The 19,627-nt window shown below is 52.2% G+C and overlaps 1 protein-coding gene across 1 annotated transcript in view; it reads left to right on the forward strand.

The window, feature by feature from the left end:
- The window catches only part of GTSE1 (G2 and S-phase expressed 1), a 32,213-nt gene that overhangs the window by 11,500 nt on the left and 1,086 nt on the right, over positions 1–19,627 (forward strand). Inside the window, exons 4-11 of the mRNA XM_007955651.1 lie at positions 987–1,142; positions 1,620–1,790; positions 2,059–2,154; positions 4,267–4,510; positions 9,933–10,005; positions 11,926–12,159; positions 18,652–18,856; positions 19,335–19,574. Coding sequence (XP_007953842.1) covers positions 987–1,142; positions 1,620–1,790; positions 2,059–2,154; positions 4,267–4,510; positions 9,933–10,005; positions 11,926–12,159; positions 18,652–18,856; positions 19,335–19,574 — 1,419 coding nt within the window. The remainder of the gene's footprint in view (positions 1–986; positions 1,143–1,619; positions 1,791–2,058; positions 2,155–4,266; positions 4,511–9,932; positions 10,006–11,925; positions 12,160–18,651; positions 18,857–19,334; positions 19,575–19,627) is intronic.

A 19,627-nucleotide genomic window follows, 5' to 3' on the forward strand; every position in this document is an offset into this window, starting at 1 on the left:
GATATATTCAAGATCATATTTTGGCTCTCTTGGACTTGTTTTAATTGTCTTTAACTTCAAGTTGAATTTGCATATGAGCAGTTGATGGTCTGTTCCATAATCAGCTCCTGGCCTGGCTTTGGCTAAAGATATTGAGCTTTTCCACCACCTCTTGCCACAGATGTAGTCTATAATTCCTGTGTGTTCCATCTGGTGAAGTCCATGTGTACAGCCTCCGTTTGTGTTGTTGAAAAAAGGTGTTTGCAATGAACAAGCATGCTCGAATGGCAGCAAGTAATTCTTTGTTTGGCTCCTCTGGCCAATGAGAAACGGTTCCCAGCATGAGACATCGAAGACTGATGGTGACCAAGCACCAGCTCTGGGGGAGGGAGTGAGCGTTGCTCGAGGGTTCCTTAAAGTCTCTGAACTGCTGCAGTCCTCACAGCCTCCTCAAGCAGCCCCACTGAGGAGCAGCTGTAGAGGGGCTCTCTGCTGGCACGACCTGTCCTGGTGGCTGTCTCCTGTGACGACCTGTCTTGGTGGTTCTCTCCTGTGACAACCTGTCCTGGTGTCTGTCTCCTGTGACGACCTGTCCTGGTGGTTCTGTCCTGGGATGACCTGTCTTGGTGGCTCTCTCCTGTGATGACCTGTCATGGTGGTTCTGTCCTGTGATGACCTGTCTTGGTGACTCTCCCCTGTGACGACCTGTCGTGGTGGTTCTCTCCTGTGATGACCTGTCTTGGTGGCTCCAGGGATGACCTGTCATGGTGGCTCTCTCCTGGGATGACCTGTCTCAATGTCATCTTACTTTGTTCCTAATGAGGAAGCAAATCCGTCATCATTTTTCTCTGTCATAATTCAGTGGAGAAAGTGAGCTGCTCTGTTCCCCCAGTTGGTGATTGAGCACCTGTGTAGCGTCTGGGGCGACAGCTGGGCCTGGTGTTGGTCCCAGTGGAAGCCGTGGTATCAGTGGGCATTGTCCTCACATTCTGAATTCACAATTTCAGCCCAAGAGAGAGAGGCCGGCTAGTCCTTCCCGGATGAAGCTCCAGAATAATGGGTCCCGCCCGGAGGAGCCTGCAGCGGCCCTGGATGCTGGCACCATGCCGGCTGGCAGGAGCCACTTGGTACCAGGCAAGAGAACGCTGCCTGGGCCCGCCAAGGTGAGTTGGCATGGGGAGAAGTCGGCAGCTGGAGGCTAGGCTGTCTCTGAGGAGTGGGTGGGCTTAGGAATGGGTCCTGAGCATTGGGTCGTTGTCTGCAGCAGTGGGCCACTCCGCTTCCCTCCAGGGGCCTGCCTGCCTTAGACGGGGGCCACATGCTTTCCTGAAGCCAGCCCTGCGTTGCTGCGAGGAGGCCATCCCCAGTTTGCTGTATTTCCCTGCATTAGTGGTCAGGTGTAGCGCCCTGAGAGTCACTGGCAGGCTTGTTAAAATTGCTGGGCCCTGCAGTGATGGGCCCAGTGGATCTGCCGTGTAAGAGCCCCAGCTGTTTGTGAGGCAGGGTTTTGAAGATAAACTTCTCGAGTTCCTTAAATTCATAGTGATGTGATTTGAAATGATTAAAACCCGTCCTTTCCCGGAAATGAGTAATAGGTGATGGCATCTTTGATGATTATGCTTTTTCACATTTTGTTTCAGTTGGGGCTGAAGAGGACCCTATTGAAGCCACCTGGCCGCACTGGCTGTCTTGCAAAAAAGGCCTCTTCCTCGGGGCCTATTTTGGGGGCAACTTCCAGCGTAGCTGATGCTTCAGCAGGAGGCCAAGGTGAGACTGTCACACTGCAGGCTCAGGCCCAGGCCTCCCTCCAGGTGGGGCCCAAATCAGCTGCTCTTACAGAAAGAACCACACAGGCTCTCCGGACCAGACTGGAGGCTGGGCCAGGAGGACACTGTCCCGGGACGCTCCCGCTGTGTCAGGGTTCCCGTCCTGGGACACCCCCTCTGTGTCAGGGTCCCTGTCCTGGGACACCCCTTCTGTGTCAGGACCCCGTCCAGGGACACTCCTGCTGTGTCAGGGTCCCCTGTCCCGGCACGCTCCCGCTGGGTCAGGGCCCCCCATCCTGGCACACTGCCGCAGGTGGTCTCTGTTCCCAGTATTGCACACAGTGACGATGGGATGTACGTGTGTGCCAAGTGCCTGAGACGAGACCCTCAGACCAGCCTCCGCACAAGGGTAGGCAGGCACCAACTTTCAAACTAGGACGGTTCCAGATTATTGAGTTTATGGCCCTGGAACTCCAGGACACTTACTGAAATCCCCCTCCCACACCCAGTTTACTGCAGCCGCCATTTTAATCTCCCCGAGCGAGCCAAGGCTGCCATCTGCTGGTCAGGGAGAGGAGCCGTGGTAGGCGACAAGGAAAGCCACCACGTCGCGTTGAATCCTGTTCACACTGGTTGTTGGCGGGCTCTGACCAGGCTCTGACCACAGTTCACACAGCACGTGTGCGTTGTGCTCGCAGACGCGAGCAGTGTGCCGTCTGGACTCGGCCTGCTGGGGTCTGGGGTCCTGCCCCTGCCCCTACCCCTGCCCCTCAGCTTCTGAACCAAACTTTGTTTCCTTGTTTACGGATGGGGTGCCAGTGCCTGGCTGGCGGTGTTGGGGGAGCAGAAGCCTGGGTGTCCAGTAGGCCTGGCCCAGCTCCAGTGCCTGACGCACGTTGAGCAAATGGTGGCGCTCTCTGTTACAGTGGATGTCGGGGGGCAGTGGGCCAGGCCAACCTAGTGCACCCACCCCCTTGCATGCTCTGTTTCTGCAGCCCCACCTCTGGTTAAGGTAGCGTGAGACCGAGTGGGACTCCCAGAGTGTGTCCACTTCTGTACTGTACGCGGCAAAACCACTGCTGTTGTGCGGTGGTGTCAGTTTGGTTCTGACTCAGAGCAGCCTGTGTATAACCAACAGAGCGCTGCCTGGGCTGCACCGTCTTCAGTCGCTGTCCTGTTTGAGCCTGTTGTGGCAGCCACTGGATCCGTAGGATCAGGTGACGTGTGGGGCAGACATCGTAAAACGGCCCGACGCCTATAAACATACACAGTGGTGTCGGTCATTCTCTGAACGCTTTTCTTCAGGATCTCTTACCGAGTGAGCGTGTACGTCGTCAGCCGCCTGCTGGTGGACCGGCTGTCATTGGGACGCTGCTGCCTGTGGTGCCCCCACGTGTTTCGGAGCAGAACTGGGCCCCACAGGGTTGTCACGGCTGCACTTTTGGAAGGAGATTGCTAGGCCTTCCCTCTGAGGTGCCTCTGAGTCGGGGGAACCCCAGCCTCTCAGTTGACAGCTCAGCCCTTGGTCATCTGCTCCACCCAGGGCCTCCCGTCACGTAGGTGCTGAGTGTTTCCATCCCAGCTGACCTGCTGTCCTTTGTCGTTTGGGCGAGATTGTGCAGTGCAGGTCAGTTTGCTGCTGTTCTGTTCTACAGTGTTCATTGTTAGCACACCCAGCTTCCTTCCGGTACTTTGAAGGAGCTGACCGGTTATGATGGTGCACTTCCTGCTCCCTCCCCACCCCCTGTCTAGATGGGGTGGGTGGTGGGTGAGGGACTTGGTGACCAGACTGTCGGCTTCCATCTGCCTAACTAGGGCCGATCTCTGCTGGCAACGTAATCTGTGTCCAGACAGAGCTTGAGTTTCTAGATGCGTGTATCCATCTTGGCCATTGTGATAGAATTAGTACCTTAGGAGCTGCTGAGCTTAGCCACCAGCAATACGGGCTGTCCTGGGTTTGATGCTTTCCAGTAATGTACCAGACAGTGTTTCACTGCTGTCCGTAAGGTTTTCACTGGTCAGTTCTCTGTGAAGTGGATGGCCCCTTCCTTCTTCCGAGTCTCCGCTGAAACGTGTCCACCATGGGTGGCCCTGCTGGTGTTTGGAGCACCAGTGGCACAGCCTCCAGCCTCACAGCCACTGCAGGGTGACGCAGGGACAGACGAGTGTTTGGGGAGGTTGTGTGACAGGCATGTGGGCTCTTGGTCATATGCGGCATCTCTCGTTTGGATGTCATCATGGGAGAAACATGATTTTCTTCATCTAAAGATGTTTCACGGTAGACATGGGGAAGATAGTGTATCTTGTGTTTGTTAAACAGCATCCTAACTTACAAATAACATGAACTTGAGCGATCACTAGATTTTGTGCCTTTGCTCGTGCAGCTCAATCTGGTGAACTGGGAAGTATTCCTGCACATGGTCCCCGGGCCCCGGCCAGCACCAGGAATCTGAGCAGACTCCGACCGGCCGGCCAGCAGCAGCCTCAGCCGTCAGGCCCTGCAGACGCCTCCTGCTGGCAGACCAAGTCGGCTGATGGTGCTGAGATCACGGTGGAACCACCCAAGGGGCCCAGCGCGGCTTCCCTGACACTACCACAGACTCCGGACGATGCAGGCCCAAGGCTGGACTCTACGTTCAGTTTGCCGGCATCTTCTCAAGTGACTACAGCTGGGAGTACAAGAAAGCAGGCTTCCTATCTAGATTCCAAGACAAAGGTGATGCCGACCCCCACAAGTCAGGGTAAAATTCCCAAGTTTTCTGTTGGTAAGTAGTAGATGGATTTTAGTCTGTTTTAAACATCTTGAAGACAGTCTTCTTAAAGTTTTAACAAACTGCTTGTTTCGGTGATGACAGGTCCTTTGTTTCTTTTTCCTCAGTCCATTCACAGCATCATGCGCTGTCTCCCAGAGGACAGCATACATTGTGCAGATGAGAAGTCAGTGGGGTTCTTGCCTTCTGACCAGCCCCTGTGTGTTATAGGTCCTTGTTCTTTGGCTGCTTTTAAGGTTTTCTCTTTATTGCTGTTTTCAGCAAACTGATTATTTCAGCAGTTTGATGTGTCTGTCTTTGTTTTATTCTGCTTGGGATTTCTTAAGCTTTTTGATCTGTGGGTTGACATTTTTAACCAAAGCTGAAAAGTTTCAGCCATACTTCTTCACGTTTTCTTGCTTTCCCTTTATTTCCTGGATCTCTACTTAATGAATTAATTAGAGTCTGTAGCAGAGAGTGGAACTGCCCCACAGGGTCTCCAAGGCTGTCAATCACATGGAAGCAAAGCCCAAACCACACCCACTGCCGTGGAGTCCATTCTGACCCACAGCGCCCCTAGAGGACAGAGTGGAACTGCCCACAGGGTCTCCAAGGCTGTCAGTCTTCACAGAAGCAAAGCCCAAACCACACCCACTGCCGTGGAGTCCATTCTGACCCACAGCGCCCCTAGAGGACAGAGTGGAACTGCCCACAGGGTCTCCAAGGCTGTCAGTCTTCACAGAAGCAAAGCCCAAACCACACCCACTACCGTGGAGTCCATTCTGACCCACAGCGCCCCTAGAGGACAGAGTGGAACTGCACCATGGGGTTTCCAAGACTGTCAGTCTTTGTGGAAGCTGGCTGCCTCATGTTTCTCCTGTAGAGCAGCTGGTAGGTTTGAACCACCAACCTTTTGGTTAGCAACCAAGGGCTTAACCACTGTGCTACCAAATCAAAAAACCAGGCTCACTGGTATTGAGTTCATTCCAACTCATAGCAACCCCCATTGGGCTTCCAAGGCAGTAAATCTTTATGGAAGTAGATTACCCAGTCTTCCTTCTGCAGAATGGCTGGTAGGTTTGAACCGCCAGCCTTCTGGTTAGCAGTCAAATCTCTTAGGCACTACACCATCAGCACTCCTTACTGTGCTACCAAAGCAAACCAAACTCACTGCCGTCGGGTCGAATCCAACTCATAGTGACCCCTCCTTGGGTATCTGAGGCAGTATCACTACGAAAATAGATTGCCCCATCTTCCTTCTGAGGAGTGGCTGGTGGGTTTGAACCACCAGCCTTCTAGTTAGCAGTCAAGTGCCTTAGGCACTACACCCCTAGAGCTCCTCCAGTGCTACCAGGGCCCCTTAATTAATGTATGTTAGGCCTGTGTGGTAGTTAAGGTTGTGTGTCAACTTGGCTGGGCCAGGTTTTGAGTGGCTGGCCAGCTGGATGCAGCTATTTCCCATGGTGAGATTGGCCATCGGTTCCCTGGTGGAGTCTACTGGAGCAGCTGAGTAGCTGTTTTAGGGAAGTGGCCTGCTTCCCGTGTATAAGGAGCAGCTGTGAGGGAGGGCTCCAGCTTGTGGTACACTTGAGCCCTGCATGTAGCCAAGTCGTTGGTCAGCAGCCTGCCACGTTGCCCTGCTGATGTTGGGACTTTCAATGGACTTGAATCAATGGCCTGCTGTGTGGTTTGGTAATGTCAGGACCATGCCTTTTTACTTGTCAACCTTGGGCTTGTCGGCCTCAGCTGCCAGCAGCTGTCTGAGTGAAGAAAAGCCTCCAATTTCAGTGGGCTGGGAGCAGGAGGCAGAGCTGAAGCCCAAGGTTGAGGGGCTTTCACCCGGCCCCCAGAGCCCGGCACTTGGAACTTGGACTTCTGGCCTCAAATTGTAGGAGAATAAACTCCTGCTTGTTCAAGCATCCCTTTTGTTACCTTCCTGTCAGAGTGGCACTAGGGAACCAGGACAGCCTCTTAGTGTTGTCCCACGGGCCATCAAGGCCCTGTTTCTCCCCCAGCCTTTTTTCTTGTGTTTCACTTTGGATGGCTGCTGTTATCATGCCTTCTGCTCATGTGCACCCCATCTGCAGTTAAGTCCATCCAGTTAATTTCTAACTTCTGACGTAGTTTCTCTGTCTTTCTCCTGTTACCACCTCAGAAACCCAGTGGGCGTTGCTGTGAGTCAGAATCCACTCAATGGCAGTGAGTTTGGTTTGGTCATTTTTGAGTCGGTTGACATCATTTCCTTTTCCTGCTTGTGGTCACATTTCCTTGCTTCTTTGCATGTTTAATAATTTTTGGTTGTTGCTGGACATTGTGAATTTTACATTTTTGAATGTCTGGATTTTGTTGTTTTCCTTAAAGATGAGTTTTGCTTTGTCAGGAAGTAAAGTTTCAAATAGTTTGATCCTTTTGAGACTCCGTTGAAGCGTTCAGGCAGCTCGAGCACAGCCTTCCCTCCCGGCTACTGTGGTCCTACTGCTGAGGGTGGTCTTTCTGCAGCCCTAACTGGGTACCTGTGTCTTCAGCAAGGCTTCTCAGCTCTGGCTGGCTGGAAGGCAAGTGTTTCCAGCCCGTGTGAGTTCAGATAGTCGTTCCCAGTGGTTGTGCTTGACTCACCTTTACGGAGTCTTACCCCACATGTGTGCTGCTTAGTACTCAGCCCAGGACTTGAGGGGTCCCACTGAAGTTTCTGGTAGGTGGCCCCGCAAATGCCGGCTAATCCTGCTGACTCCGATCAAGTCCATGAGATTGCCATACTCTGCTTGGGCTCTCCCTGTCTGCTCCCGCATGGCGTCTAGCAGGTGGTAGGTGGTGTTCCACAGACGTTGAGTGAGCTAGTCTCACAAAGTTGTGTGAGGTAGAAAGGTGTGCCTTTACAGTGACGACCGTCATGGTCTTCTCCGTTCGGGGCACAGGTTCTCTAGGTGGCGGGAGGCTCTGAGGTTTTTGTCATTTCTGGCCAATCCGAGTGTTCCTCAGCTCCTCACATCCTTGTTGTGCGTGACTACCTTTTAGGAATGAGCCGTTGGATTGAATGTCTTCTTATGTACTTGTCACTCTTTTACGTACAAGGGATGTAAGGATGTTCTCCTAGAATTTACATCTTAATGGTAAAAGATAAGAAACGTTATCAAATAAGTGTCACAAAGATGGCGTCATGTTGATGGGCGTGCATGGGGAGGAATTTAGACAGAGCGGCCCATCAGGGACGATCGCCCGTGAAGGACCCTCCCAGGACGGGCCGGTGAGCGGATCTGACCCAGGAGGTGGCCCTTGGCGAAGCCACCGGGGAGCCTCCTGGACCAGCACTGGGGTGGTGCTGTGAGGTGGTGGGAATACTCCAGCCTGCGTGCCACTCTGGCAGAGCGAGAGGCAGTGCGGGCACAGGGAGGGGCATCACGTGACCCCGAGGGTTCTGGCTTGACCCCTGGGGCGGGTGTTCACCGAGTGGGAGGACTGGAGGAGAGCGGTTGGGGAGTAGCCTCAGTGTCCTTCCAAAACTGAAAACAACCAAACCCCCTGCCACTGAATGGGTTCTGACTCATAGCAACCCCCACTGGGTTTTGAGGCAGCAAATCTTTACAGAATTAGATTGCCCAGCCTTGCTTCCACGGAGTGGCTGGTGGGTTTGAACCGCTGACCTTCTGGTTAGCAGTCGGATGTCTTAGGCACTGTGCTACCAGAGTTTGGTGTCCCTGGTGTCATCCACGGTCCTAGCGCTGCCGCAGCAGCAGCGCCACAAGTGCCCAGTGTTGAGGAACAGAGATCATTGTCGCACAGTCCAGGAGGTGGGAAGTCCAAGTTCAGGCCACTGTGTCAACTCTGTAGCCGCAGCGCTGGGCCATGGCGACCTCCACGTGGCATCTGTCTCCTCCGGGCTGATGCCTGCTTGTCCCTGTGTCTGTGCTGCCCCCCGAGTCAGAGTGATGAGGCCACCAGCGCTGGTCGGGCCTCATTAACATCACAGAGGGAAGCAAACCCTTTCCCCAGGCGGGATCACGTCCCAGGTACTGGGTCAGGACTCCCACCCGTATTTGGCGGGGACTCGATGAGTCCCTGACAGCTTCTGGGGGTGAGGGCTTTCCTGGGGCTGTGGCTGCCCTCTCAGCGGCCCCCCTGCTGAGCTCCTGGAGCTGCCTGGTCAAGTGGACGGACAGCGGTCTGGGTCCTCGTCGAGCCGTGCTCGGGTCCGGGGGACTGCGGGCCCTCTGAGCCTGTCCCATCACCTTGTGAAGCCTGGGGTGGTCATACACGGGCGAGTGCTCGGCCGGCCGTGAAATGCACATCAGCCCGTAGTGTGTTCTTACCCTGGGAGTGCCGTGGTTCAGGGATGTGGCAGTGTGTGTGGCTGTGCTGGGCTGGCCTGGGGGCCTGAGCACCTCACGGCGCAGTCTCTGTGTGCCCGTGCCCAGCGAGTTCCTGGGAGCCGCCCCACAGGTAGGCCTCACTCACTCACCCCCCAAGCCTGCCTGCCCTGCCCACGTCGTCCTGTCCCGTGGGGTGGAAGGGGCCGGGGGAGGGCCAGGTGCCGAAGGGCCTCGTTTCTTCTTTTTGTTTTTTCTTTAGTGTAAGTTAGGTTTCTTTTTAAAATCTGGATTGTGAGTGACAGTGATTTTTTTTTTTCCTTCTCTCTTTTTTTAAAATTGTGATTTGGGTGAAAGTTTACAGAGCAAATTCCTTTTCCGTACAGCAGTTTGTGCACATTTTATTTCATGACACTGACTCAATCCCACAGTGCAACAGCTCTCTTCCCACTTCCTCCCTGTGTTTGTCTTTCCCTGTGTCTTTCCTGGGCATTCCTGCCCTGAGCTGTCTCCTGGTGCAAATACTGCCCTTCTGATCTCTCGTGCTTGACTGCTGTAAGGAGTGTGCCCACCTGGTGCAAATGTTCACCTCATACACCTGTTTGGCTGGAAGCCACAGGAGTGAGTTCAATTCTAGGCCTGAAGGGTGCCTCGGGGCCATAGTCTCAGGGGTTTCACCAGTTTCTGTCAGACCAGTGAGCCTGGTCTTTTTTATGGTTTTGAGTTTTCTTCCACGTTGCTCTCCCACTCTCTCCAGGATCTCCTGCACTGATCCCTTTCTGAGTGGTTGACAGTGGTAGCCGGGCACCATCTATTTCTTCTAGTCTCAGGGTCATGTCAGCCGAGGGTCCCATTGAACTGTTCTCTTCTGCAGCCTTCAGTTAATTATAAAGGCCTGGTCTTGGTGGACCCCTTAGGGCCGCAGAGGGAGGACCATGCACCCTCTCGTGCCTCCTGCATGTGGCAGGTTGACCCTGTGACTCGTCTGGCCTGTGGGTGCCTCCCGGACCATCTGTGCAGAAGTTGGGAAGATGAGGCCTTTACAGGAGACCTGTCCGTTTGGTGAAGACCCCGGGATGGGTTTTCCCACTTGCCACCATGACTGACTGTACCCCTCACCCTCTCTGTTGCAGGGGAGTCCCCAGTCAGCGCAGCCCCCCGGTGCTCTCGGGCACAGAGGCCACAGTCATGCACGTCAGCTGGAAGGTAACTGAAGGGGGACTCTGTATCCTTTTTACTATGCTGCTAAGGATGGGCTGACATTGCCACTGACCTCACTGCCTTCTCAGATGTGTGATGCCTCACCTCCAGTCTGAGCACGTGGGACCTTGGCCATGGCGAAGAGGGAGAGTGGAGCGGGCCAGCCGCCTCCTGGCCCACTTTACCTCCCTGTGCCTCGGTTTCCTGTGCGAAGGAGGACGTCGCCCCTGCCTCCTGGGTGACTCTGAGGACTGTCAGTGGAGCTTGTGGTGGGGCTGCCAGGAAGCCAGGCAGAGATCCAGGGCGCCGGGGACAGCACGGGCTGGCTTAGGTGTGGTGATTGTACATTTCCACCTAAGCCTTCCACGGCAGGAAGACATACCAGAAAGGGAACGTGGCTTGTGGGAGCTTGTCTGCAAGCACAGCGCTGTAAACAGACGAAGTGCAGTGATGGGGGCTCTGTACTGACCAGAGCTGACTGATCGTGGGTCAGGGTCTCTCAGCCTGCCCTTCCCACCCTCGAAGGACATGCCTGTGAGTAAATTACCTACATATTGTGATTGGCTGAAGAACTAAGGAACTAAAATGATGAGTAGAAACGAAAAGGTTACCCAAATTATGGTCCCTTGGCTCTGGGATCTTGGGCCTGTCATCCAGGGTTGCCTGGCAACCTTTTGTTTTGTTTGGGCTTATTAATGATATTAAGTAACTCTTTAACTTGCTTCCGGGTGTAGTGTTGTTCATGTTTCATTCCCATGTCGGCCCTCCATTGTCCGCTGTCCACTAGAGCAGTGCGAGTGCTCTGCCCTGTGCTTGCAGCTGCTCATTGTTGGCGGCCCGTAACCCTTGGCCACTTGGCCATTGCTCGCACCTGCAGGGCTTTATTGAGCGCTTCAGCAATTTTATGGCACCCTTCCTTTTCGGTTAGGGTTAGTTATCCGTTTGTTTTCAGGCTTAATTAACTGTTGGATTTCATTTTTTAGAGCAATTTTAGCTTATGAAAAAATGGAGCAGGAAGTCTAGAGAGTTCTCAGATACTCCCTTCCCACTAGAGTCTCCCAGTGTAACCTCCTGTGTTCCTGTGTGACGTTTATGACACTGGGTGAGCCAACAGCAACATGCTAACTCAAGATGGCAGTTCACATGGGGGTCACTCTGTGCCATGCAGTCCTGAGGGCTTTGATAAACGCACAGTGGCCCGTGTCCACCGTGGCAGTATCATCCCGGGTCCGCTCGCTGCCCTGAAAGTGCCCTGTGCTCCACCATTCAGACTCTGCAGGACATAGACTGCCCTTGATGGCTGACGGGCCAAGAGCTGTGCTGTCCCCGGCCCTCCCTTGGGGTCTGGGTGGGCAGTATGCTCACGACTCGTTTGTTGTAAGCAAGCAGTCGGCTTTGCTCAGCCTCCCTCCTCTCTCCACAACAGCACGAATCGGGTTAGGAGGGTACGTTGGTGTCGAAGCCATGGGCACTGCCAGGGATGTGAGGAGAGATGCGTGGGGGACAGGAGCCAGTGTCCCTACTAAACTCACTTGTGCTCATACCTGGTGTAGGCAGCCTGCAACTGGGCAATGGAAATCTGCCAACGTGTCCGTGGGCCCCACCAGATACCACCGTGGGCCCGGACTCCTGATGGGAACGTTTACAGTAATATAAATCGCCTATGAAGACTTCCTTAGAGCACAGTCAGATTTGATCTGATGGTCGGTCCCCAGTGAGGACCGAGGGAGAAGGCATTGCCCGTCAGAAGCCTGACACACAGCCAGGTTTCTGGGGAGACCTGCCCGTGCTGGAGACCCCCAGGCTCCCGGCTGGCACCTCTCTGTTAAGCTGCAGCACGTCCTGCTGCGGGAGCACTTTGGTTGAGTCGGGAGATCTTGCTGAGATCACCTTGCTGACGTCTCTGTCTGTCCTCATCTTCTCCAGGGTGGTCCATAGCACTCCTGTCAGGCGTTCATCTGGGCCTGCCTCTCAAAGCCTTCTCCCCAGCATGAGGACCCCCGTGAGCACAAAACGTGCGCTGGCCATGCCCACCCCTGCCAGCCACCGCCTCTCTGGGCTCCCGCTAATGACACCACGGACCCTGCCACGGGCTCGGGCATCTCCCCAGTGTGTGCGAGCTCGGAGACTTTCCTCCGAGCCCCGACAGCGATCTGCAAGGTGAGAGAGAGGGGCCAGTCAGTTGGTGGGCAAGGCTGAGAGATTCTGGGAACATGGGGACCTCCAGCTGCCTCTGTTTCCCCATTTTCCAGTCCAGTGTCAGTCTGGCTCTCGAGCAGCTAGCTACAGAGGCTCAGGGCACAAGGCACGTAAGGCCTTGGACTCTGGGGTTCCTGGGTGAGACCAGCAGTGGGGAGCCCCGAGAGCGAGGGATTTGGGGGAGACAGTGGCCAAAGCTGCCTGGGCCCTGAGCGGGAGATGGGATGTCAGGGCGGCCTGTGGGACTGGGCTGAGCTGCCAAGGTGCCAGGGAGCAGGGGAGCACCTGCGCTGCCCGCTGAGGAGGCCACCAGCCACGTGTGGCCGTTTAAATCCCCACGACGGTAAACAAATCCCGAGGGCGGGCCCTCAGCTGTAGGAGCCACGTTTCAGGTGCTCGGTAGCTGCCCGGCCAGGGGTCGCTGTGTGGTCAGCACAGCTGCACGACATTCCTGTCATCTCAGGAGGTGCTGTGGGACAGTGCTCTCCTGGTGTCTCACCTGGGGTGGGGCGCACTGGCCTCCCACCTCTTGTGGGGCAGCCACGCTCGGGGCCTGAGGCCCTCTGAGCCAACCCCTCCCCTGAAATGGCAGTGGGGAGACCTTAGGCAAAATAGACGAGACCATAATGAGAAATGGCGAGGACACAGAAGAAGGAACGAGGGAGTCCTGTGGCCACTGTCTGCCAGTCAGTGTGCAAACCTTAGGGAGACAACCGGTTATCTGAATTGGCCCAAGGAAAGGTAGGAAATGTAAGCCATGATCAGAACTTGGAAAGGTGATTAAAGATGGGAAAAGGCGCTTAGTTCTGATGGCGCGACAGCTGAGTCGCACGCAGCCTTTTGAGTCAATCAGTCAAATCTCCACAGTTAACATTCTTAGGCTGCAATGACGGACAGTCCCCCAATTCGTTCGAATAGCCAAACAAGATAACTAAATGAAAAGACCTAGAAACGAAAACTGATATTGTTTAAAACATCGCTACGTGAAAACAAACGAACTGCAGAAGATACTGGCAAAGGAAATGCATCAGCGTGTCAAAAGAATAGCATGCTCTGAGTCAGGCTGATTGTAGATGTGCAAGGGTGCTGTGGGACAGGGTGGCTTGGTCTCCTATCACTGCTGCAATGCAGACACCATAAGCAGATGACTTTAAAGAACACACATTTATTTTGTCGCAATTCTGAAGTCTGAAAGTCCAAATCCAAATTCAGCGGTGTTGATTTCTTCTGTGGGCCTCTCCCAGGTTCCGGTATCTTCCTCTGCTTGTAGACGGGTGCTCACGTGGTCTCTCCTCAAGTGTGTACCTGTGTCTTTTCTACTTTTTCTATCAGACACGCTCAGAAGTGATGAGGCTTAGGGCCCATCCCGGTCCAAGTGCCGTCACGAACATATCAGATAAAAACCCCTCTCTCCAGATGGTCGTGTTTATAGGTGTAGGAGTTAGAATTTCCACATTTCTCTTTTGGGGACATGATCCATGGCACCCAGGGACCCGTGTCAGCACAGTGGACCGGAAACTATATCATCAGAGCAGATTCTGAAGAGCCATTGGAAAAAACTTTAATACATGATCCCAGGAAAACCTGAGAAAATGGGAAAAGGTGGAAAAGACAGGGATCATTTTTTCTATTTTATCCACAAGAAACTAGAGATGGGGGAATACACCACTCACAATAAAGACACAAGTTACAAAATGAGTGTAAACATAACCAGCAGGGCACAATACCTGGATTCTAAAAATTACTAACTCTTACCCAAGAATATGAAATAAGACCTGGACGTATTCAAAGGTATGTCATGTTTTTGAATGAGAAGAATTAATATAATAAGAGGGCAATTCTCCCAAATCTATTGTATTTATTTACTGTAATTCCAGTATAATCCCTACAGGGTTGTGTTTTCTAGCTGGATAAAACTATCTTAAAGTTTATAACCAAAACCCACTGCTACTGAGTTGATTCCAACTCATAGCAATCCTGTAGGGCAGTGTAGAACTGCCCTATAGAGTTTTCAAGGCTTTGATTTTATGGAAGCAGATTGCCATATCTTTCTCCCATTGAGAAGCTGGTGGGTTCGAATCACTGACCTTTTGGTTAGCACTTGAGTGCCTGAACTCTGTGCCACCTGAGGGTAGAGCCAAAAAATACTCAGGGTGGGGGTGGGGGAGGGAATACAGTAAGTGGGTGTTGCTTACCACTGTTAGAAATGCAGTTCAGATGAACACAGTGTTGGCGTAGGAGTGGATAAGTGAGCAGAAGACAGACTCTGGAAGAATTCCCAGTCAGAGAAGGATTAAAATGTGACAGATGTGGGGGGCATATTCACTGAGAGGACAATGGAGTGTTAACAAGTGAGTCAAAGCAGGCTGCCATCTTTCTGGAAGAAAATTAAATTGGACCCCATGTTATATCATAGAGAAATAAATTTCAGATGAATTGGCATCTTAAATAGAAAGAAAAGAAGAAAAATTAGGAGGCAGTGTGGACAGTCTCAGAACAGGAGACCTTAACCAAGGCTGGGATTAAGAGAAGACAGTTGGATGGCTAAAGCCCAGTAAAGGAAGTCAGTGGACATGTGGGAACATGAACAGTGTGGCCACAGGCCCAGGCGAGAAAAAAGCTTGGAGCACAGCCAGTCAGCCAAGCTCACCAGTAGCAGGAAGGTCAAGACCCCAGGACCTAGGAGAGGTCTGTTTACAGACCCTCTGCTCACCCTAGCTGGGAGGGATTCGAGGGGGGGGGGGTGTTCTGGAACATTGCTAGTAGAAACATGGGCAGGGCACTTATGTTTAGGAAGGCTGGTGATCAACATTTGTGAAAAAAAATTACACAAAGATGAGGAAACTGAAAATTTTTACCAACTTCTGCGTTCTGAAATTGACCAAACATGCAATCAAGATGTGTTGATTATCAGTGGTGATTGGAATGCAAAAGTTGGGAACAAAGAAGAATCACCTACAGTTGGAAAATATGACCTTGGTGATAGAAATAATGCTGGAGCTAGCATGATGGAATTTTGCAAGATCAATGACTTACTCATTGACAGTACCTTATTTCAACAACATAAATGGCAGCTACACATGTGGACCTCACCCACCAGAACACACAGGAATCTGATTGACTACATCTACGGAAAGAGGCGATGGAGAAGCTCAGTACCTTCAGTAAAAACAAGGCCAGGAGCTGACTGTGGAACAAACTATCAACTGCTCATATGCAAGTTCAAATTGAAGCTGAAGACAATTAGACCAAGTCCATGAGAGCCAAAATATGATCTTGATTATATCTCACCTGAATTTAGAGACCATCTGAAGAACAGATTTGACACATTGAACACCAGTGACCAAACACCAAATAAACTGTGAGATGACATCAAGAACATCATACATAAAGAAAGCAGAAGGTCATTAAAAAGACAGAAAAGGAAGAAAAGACTACAATGGATGTCAGAAGAGACTCTGAACCTTGCCCTTGAACAGAGAATACCTAAAGCAAATGGAAGAAATGACAAGATAAAAGAGCTGAACAGAGGATTTCAAAGACCAGCTCAAGAAGACAAAGTCAGTAATTAAAATGAAATGTGCAAAGATCTGGAGTTAGAAAACCAAAAGGAACGAACATGCTTGGCATTTCTCAAGCTGAAAGAGCTGAAGAAAAAATTCAAGCCTTGAGTTGCAATATTGAAAGATTCTGTGGGCAAAATATTGACCGATGCAGGAAACATCAAAATAAGATGGAAGGAATACACAGTCACTGTACCAAAAAGAACTGGTAGATCTTCATCCATTTTAGGAGGTGGCATATGATCAAGAACCAATGGTATCGAAGGAAGAAGTTGAAGCTGCACTGAAAGAATTGGCAAAAAACAAGGCTCCAGGAATTGATGGAATACACATTGAGATGTTTCAACAAATGGATGCCCTGCTGGAGGTGCTTACTCATCTATGCCAAGATATTTGGAAGATAGCTACCTGACCAACCAACTGGAAGAGATCCATATTTGTACCCATTCCAAAGAAAAGTGATCCCACAGAAATTATCAAACAGTACCATTAATATCTTGCTGAAGATAATTGAAAAATGATTGGCAGGTGTGGTGTAAATTACATAGCGTGGCTTTTCTAGCCATAGGTCTTTGTAAACTCTGTGGTGGAATTTGCTGTGAGCAACTGAGTAGCTCCTGATTGTTAAAGTTATCCACCTGGGGTATTTCTGTTGGGAGCAGCACAAAGTAATTTTCTGGGAAGTTCACTCACTCTCAGGCGTGTAGAACTCTGATGTTGGAATTGGTTGGATTGGGCCACTCTGCCAGGCTCAAAAGGAGCCCTCCTAGAGGCAGAAGGACTCTCTCTGACTGCTGGCTGGGAAGGACGTGCTGCTGAGGGATGTGAGAGAGACACACACTGCTGAGAGACGTGAGAGACGCGCACTGCTGAGAGAGCGATGTGCTACTGAGACTGCCGGCTGCTAAGTGAGACGGCTGGCTGCGAGTGACTGAGTGTATTTCTGAACTTGAATTGTAGCCTGGTGCTTCCCTAATAAACTCCATAACCTATGAGTTCTGTGTGGCCACTGCAGTGAATTATCGAACCCAGCAAAGAGGTGGTGGGTGCTGTGGGAAGAATGGTTGGTGTCAGGGTTGGTGAAAGGACAGGAAGGAGGCGGCATATCTGGCCTCCCAGGAATACTACTGATGGGCTACTGATGGTGATTCTGTCCTCCTCTTGTGGGGTTAGAGGAGGTCAGAAGATGCAGCCTCCCTGCCTCTTTAGCAGCAGGGAACTTCCAGAAATGCCAGCTGGATTCAGAAGAAGATGTGGAACAAAGGGTATCATTGCTGATGTGAGATGCATCTTGACTGAAAGCAAAGAATACCAGAAAGATGTTTACTTGTGTTGTATTGACTATGCAAAAGCATTTGACTGTGTGGATCATAACAAATTATGGATAACATTGAGAAGAATGGGAATTCCAGAACACTTAATTGTGCTCATGAGGAACCTGTAATAGACAGGGAGGCTGTCATTCCAACAGAACAAGGGGATACTGCATGATTTAAAATCAGGAAGGGAGTGCATCAGGGTTGTATCCTTTCACCATACTTATTCAATCTGTATGCTGAGCAAATAATCCAAGAAGCTGGGATATATGCAGAGGAATGTGGCATCAGGATTGGAAGGAAGACTTAATAACAGCCTGTGATAGGCAGACAACGCAACCTTGCTTGCTGAAAGTAAAGATGATTTGAATCACTTACTGATGAAGATTGAAGACTACAGTCTTCAGTATGGATTACACCTCAATGTAAAGAAAATGAAAATCCTCATAACTGGAGCAATAAGCAGCATCACGATAAATGGAGAAAAGATTGAAGTTTTCAAAGAGTTCCTATTACTTGGTTCCATAATCAACACCAATTGAAGCAGCAGTCAAGAAATCAGATGACGTATTGCACTGGGCAAATCTGCAAAAGACCTCTTTAAAGTGCTGAAAAGCAAAGATGTCTCTCTGAAGACTAAGGTGCATCTAACCCAAGCCTTGGTATTTTCAGTTGCCTTATATGTATGTGAAAGCTAGACCATGAATAAGGAAGACGAAAGAAGAATTAATGCCTTAGAGTTGTGCTGGCAAAGAATACTGAAAATACTATGGACTGCCAGAAGAATGAAGAGATCTCTCCCGGAGGAAATGCAACTAGATGGTCCTTGGAAGTGAGAACGGCCAGACTTCATCTCCTTACTCTGCTCACGTTGTCAGAAGGGACCATGCCCTGGAGAGGGATGTCATGCTGGGTAAACTGGAGGGTCAGTGAGAGAGGGGAAGGCCCTCAACAAGATGGCCTGACACAGTGGCTGCCACGGTGGGCTCAGGGGTAGCAGGGATGGCGGGGCTGGTCACAGCTGGGCAGTGTATTGTACAAGGGTCACTACGAGTTAGAGCCGACTGGACAGTACCTAACAACAACAGCAACAACAGCGTGGGTGTCTGTCCAAGTAAAACTTAAGGTTCTCACACGCAGATGCTCGTGCAGGTTCTGTGGCGGTGACACTCTTGCTCATGTGGGGCCTGTCACAGTGACGCAGATGCTGCCGTGGGCTCTGTGGTGATGACGGGAGTCAGTGCCTGTTTACGTGGCCTTGAGAAGCGGGGCTCTTGTGTGAGAAGGTCCCCGCTCCTTCTCATGGGGCAACAGAATCTCCTTTCCTCCTCTTTACTGATTGTAAAGAGGCTCAAAGTTTCCTGCAAAGCCGTCCAGGCCCTGTCACGTGGAAGAGGACATGCAGGGTTAGGGCGAGCCCCTGAGGTCCGAAGGCCATCGCTGGTCCAGCCGGACCCGGGCCGGGCTCCTTCTGCTGCACGACGCTTCTCTAGACCTGAGTGGCTTCCCTAGTGATGGCCGGACAGGGTCTCACTACAGAGCGCCCCTCACACACCTTCCCCTCTCCTCCACAGAAACGCTCCTGCAGCCGAGGGCAGCAGGCAGGGTGCCTCCAGGCCGTGGGACTCAGCGTCTGATGACAGTGTTTCTCCCCCGTCTGCTGTGCCACAGGCACTTCGTTTTTCTCCAGAAAAGAGCGATTTTCCTGTCACACAAAATACCACTACAGAAGCCACTGTGACCCAGGCAGACACAGCTGGAAACACATCCCCGGATGAGGTACAGGAAGAGTCGAGATCCACCCTGGGTGCATGGAGGCAGGTGTGGAGACTGGAGCTTGTAGGCCCACGGAGTGGCCTTGACGGTGCGGGGCCTGTGATGCCTCCACGTCCAGCTGTCAGGGAGGACGCCAGGCCTCCGATCTCCTGAGGAGAAAATAACACGCTTTTTCCTGTGCTTGACGGAGGAGAGATCTAGGGTGGAAGGGATGTGGGAAGCAAGGCAGCAATGAGGGGCTGGCGGGCACTCTGCTGTTGGCCGTAGGCTGGAGGGGTGTGTCCCTGGAGGTGGCTGCAGAGCAGAGGAGACCGTGGGTCAGGACACACCCCCAAAGGCCAGTACCTCCGCTCACTTAGGCCCCGTCCTAGCTGTCCTGCCTTGGGCCTCCCTGGGGGTATGAGGCAGGCCACGTTGCCCACTGTGATGACGAGAAGAAAGTCCCTCGAGACTGATGTCCCTGTCCTGTGTTGTCCCCTAGGCTGTTCTCGTAGACGTCCAACTAGACCAGCTCACCATCGCCCCAAAGGCCGAGAGCACGCCCCTTGCTGGCCTCCCACTCCTCGACCTGTGCGGCGCCCCAGAAGCCAGGGGAGACCGGCAACTGCCGACACCCTCGGCACCTCTGGGGTCTGGAAATAAACCTCTGATTGACCTCATGACAAACACTCCAGACATGAACAGAGAGGTTGCACTGAAGCCTTCACAAGTAGTGGGCCAGGTGAGGAGGGGGCCAGGTGGGAGGGGGCCTGGTGGGAAGGGGGGACCAGGTGG

The sequence above is a fragment of the Orycteropus afer genome, unplaced genomic scaffold, assembly GCF_000298275.1.
Source record: "Orycteropus afer afer isolate SDZICR_OR568_19922 unplaced genomic scaffold, OryAfe1.0 scaffold00524, whole genome shotgun sequence".
In the NCBI taxonomy this organism is placed as follows: Eukaryota; Metazoa; Chordata; class Mammalia; order Tubulidentata; family Orycteropodidae; genus Orycteropus; species Orycteropus afer.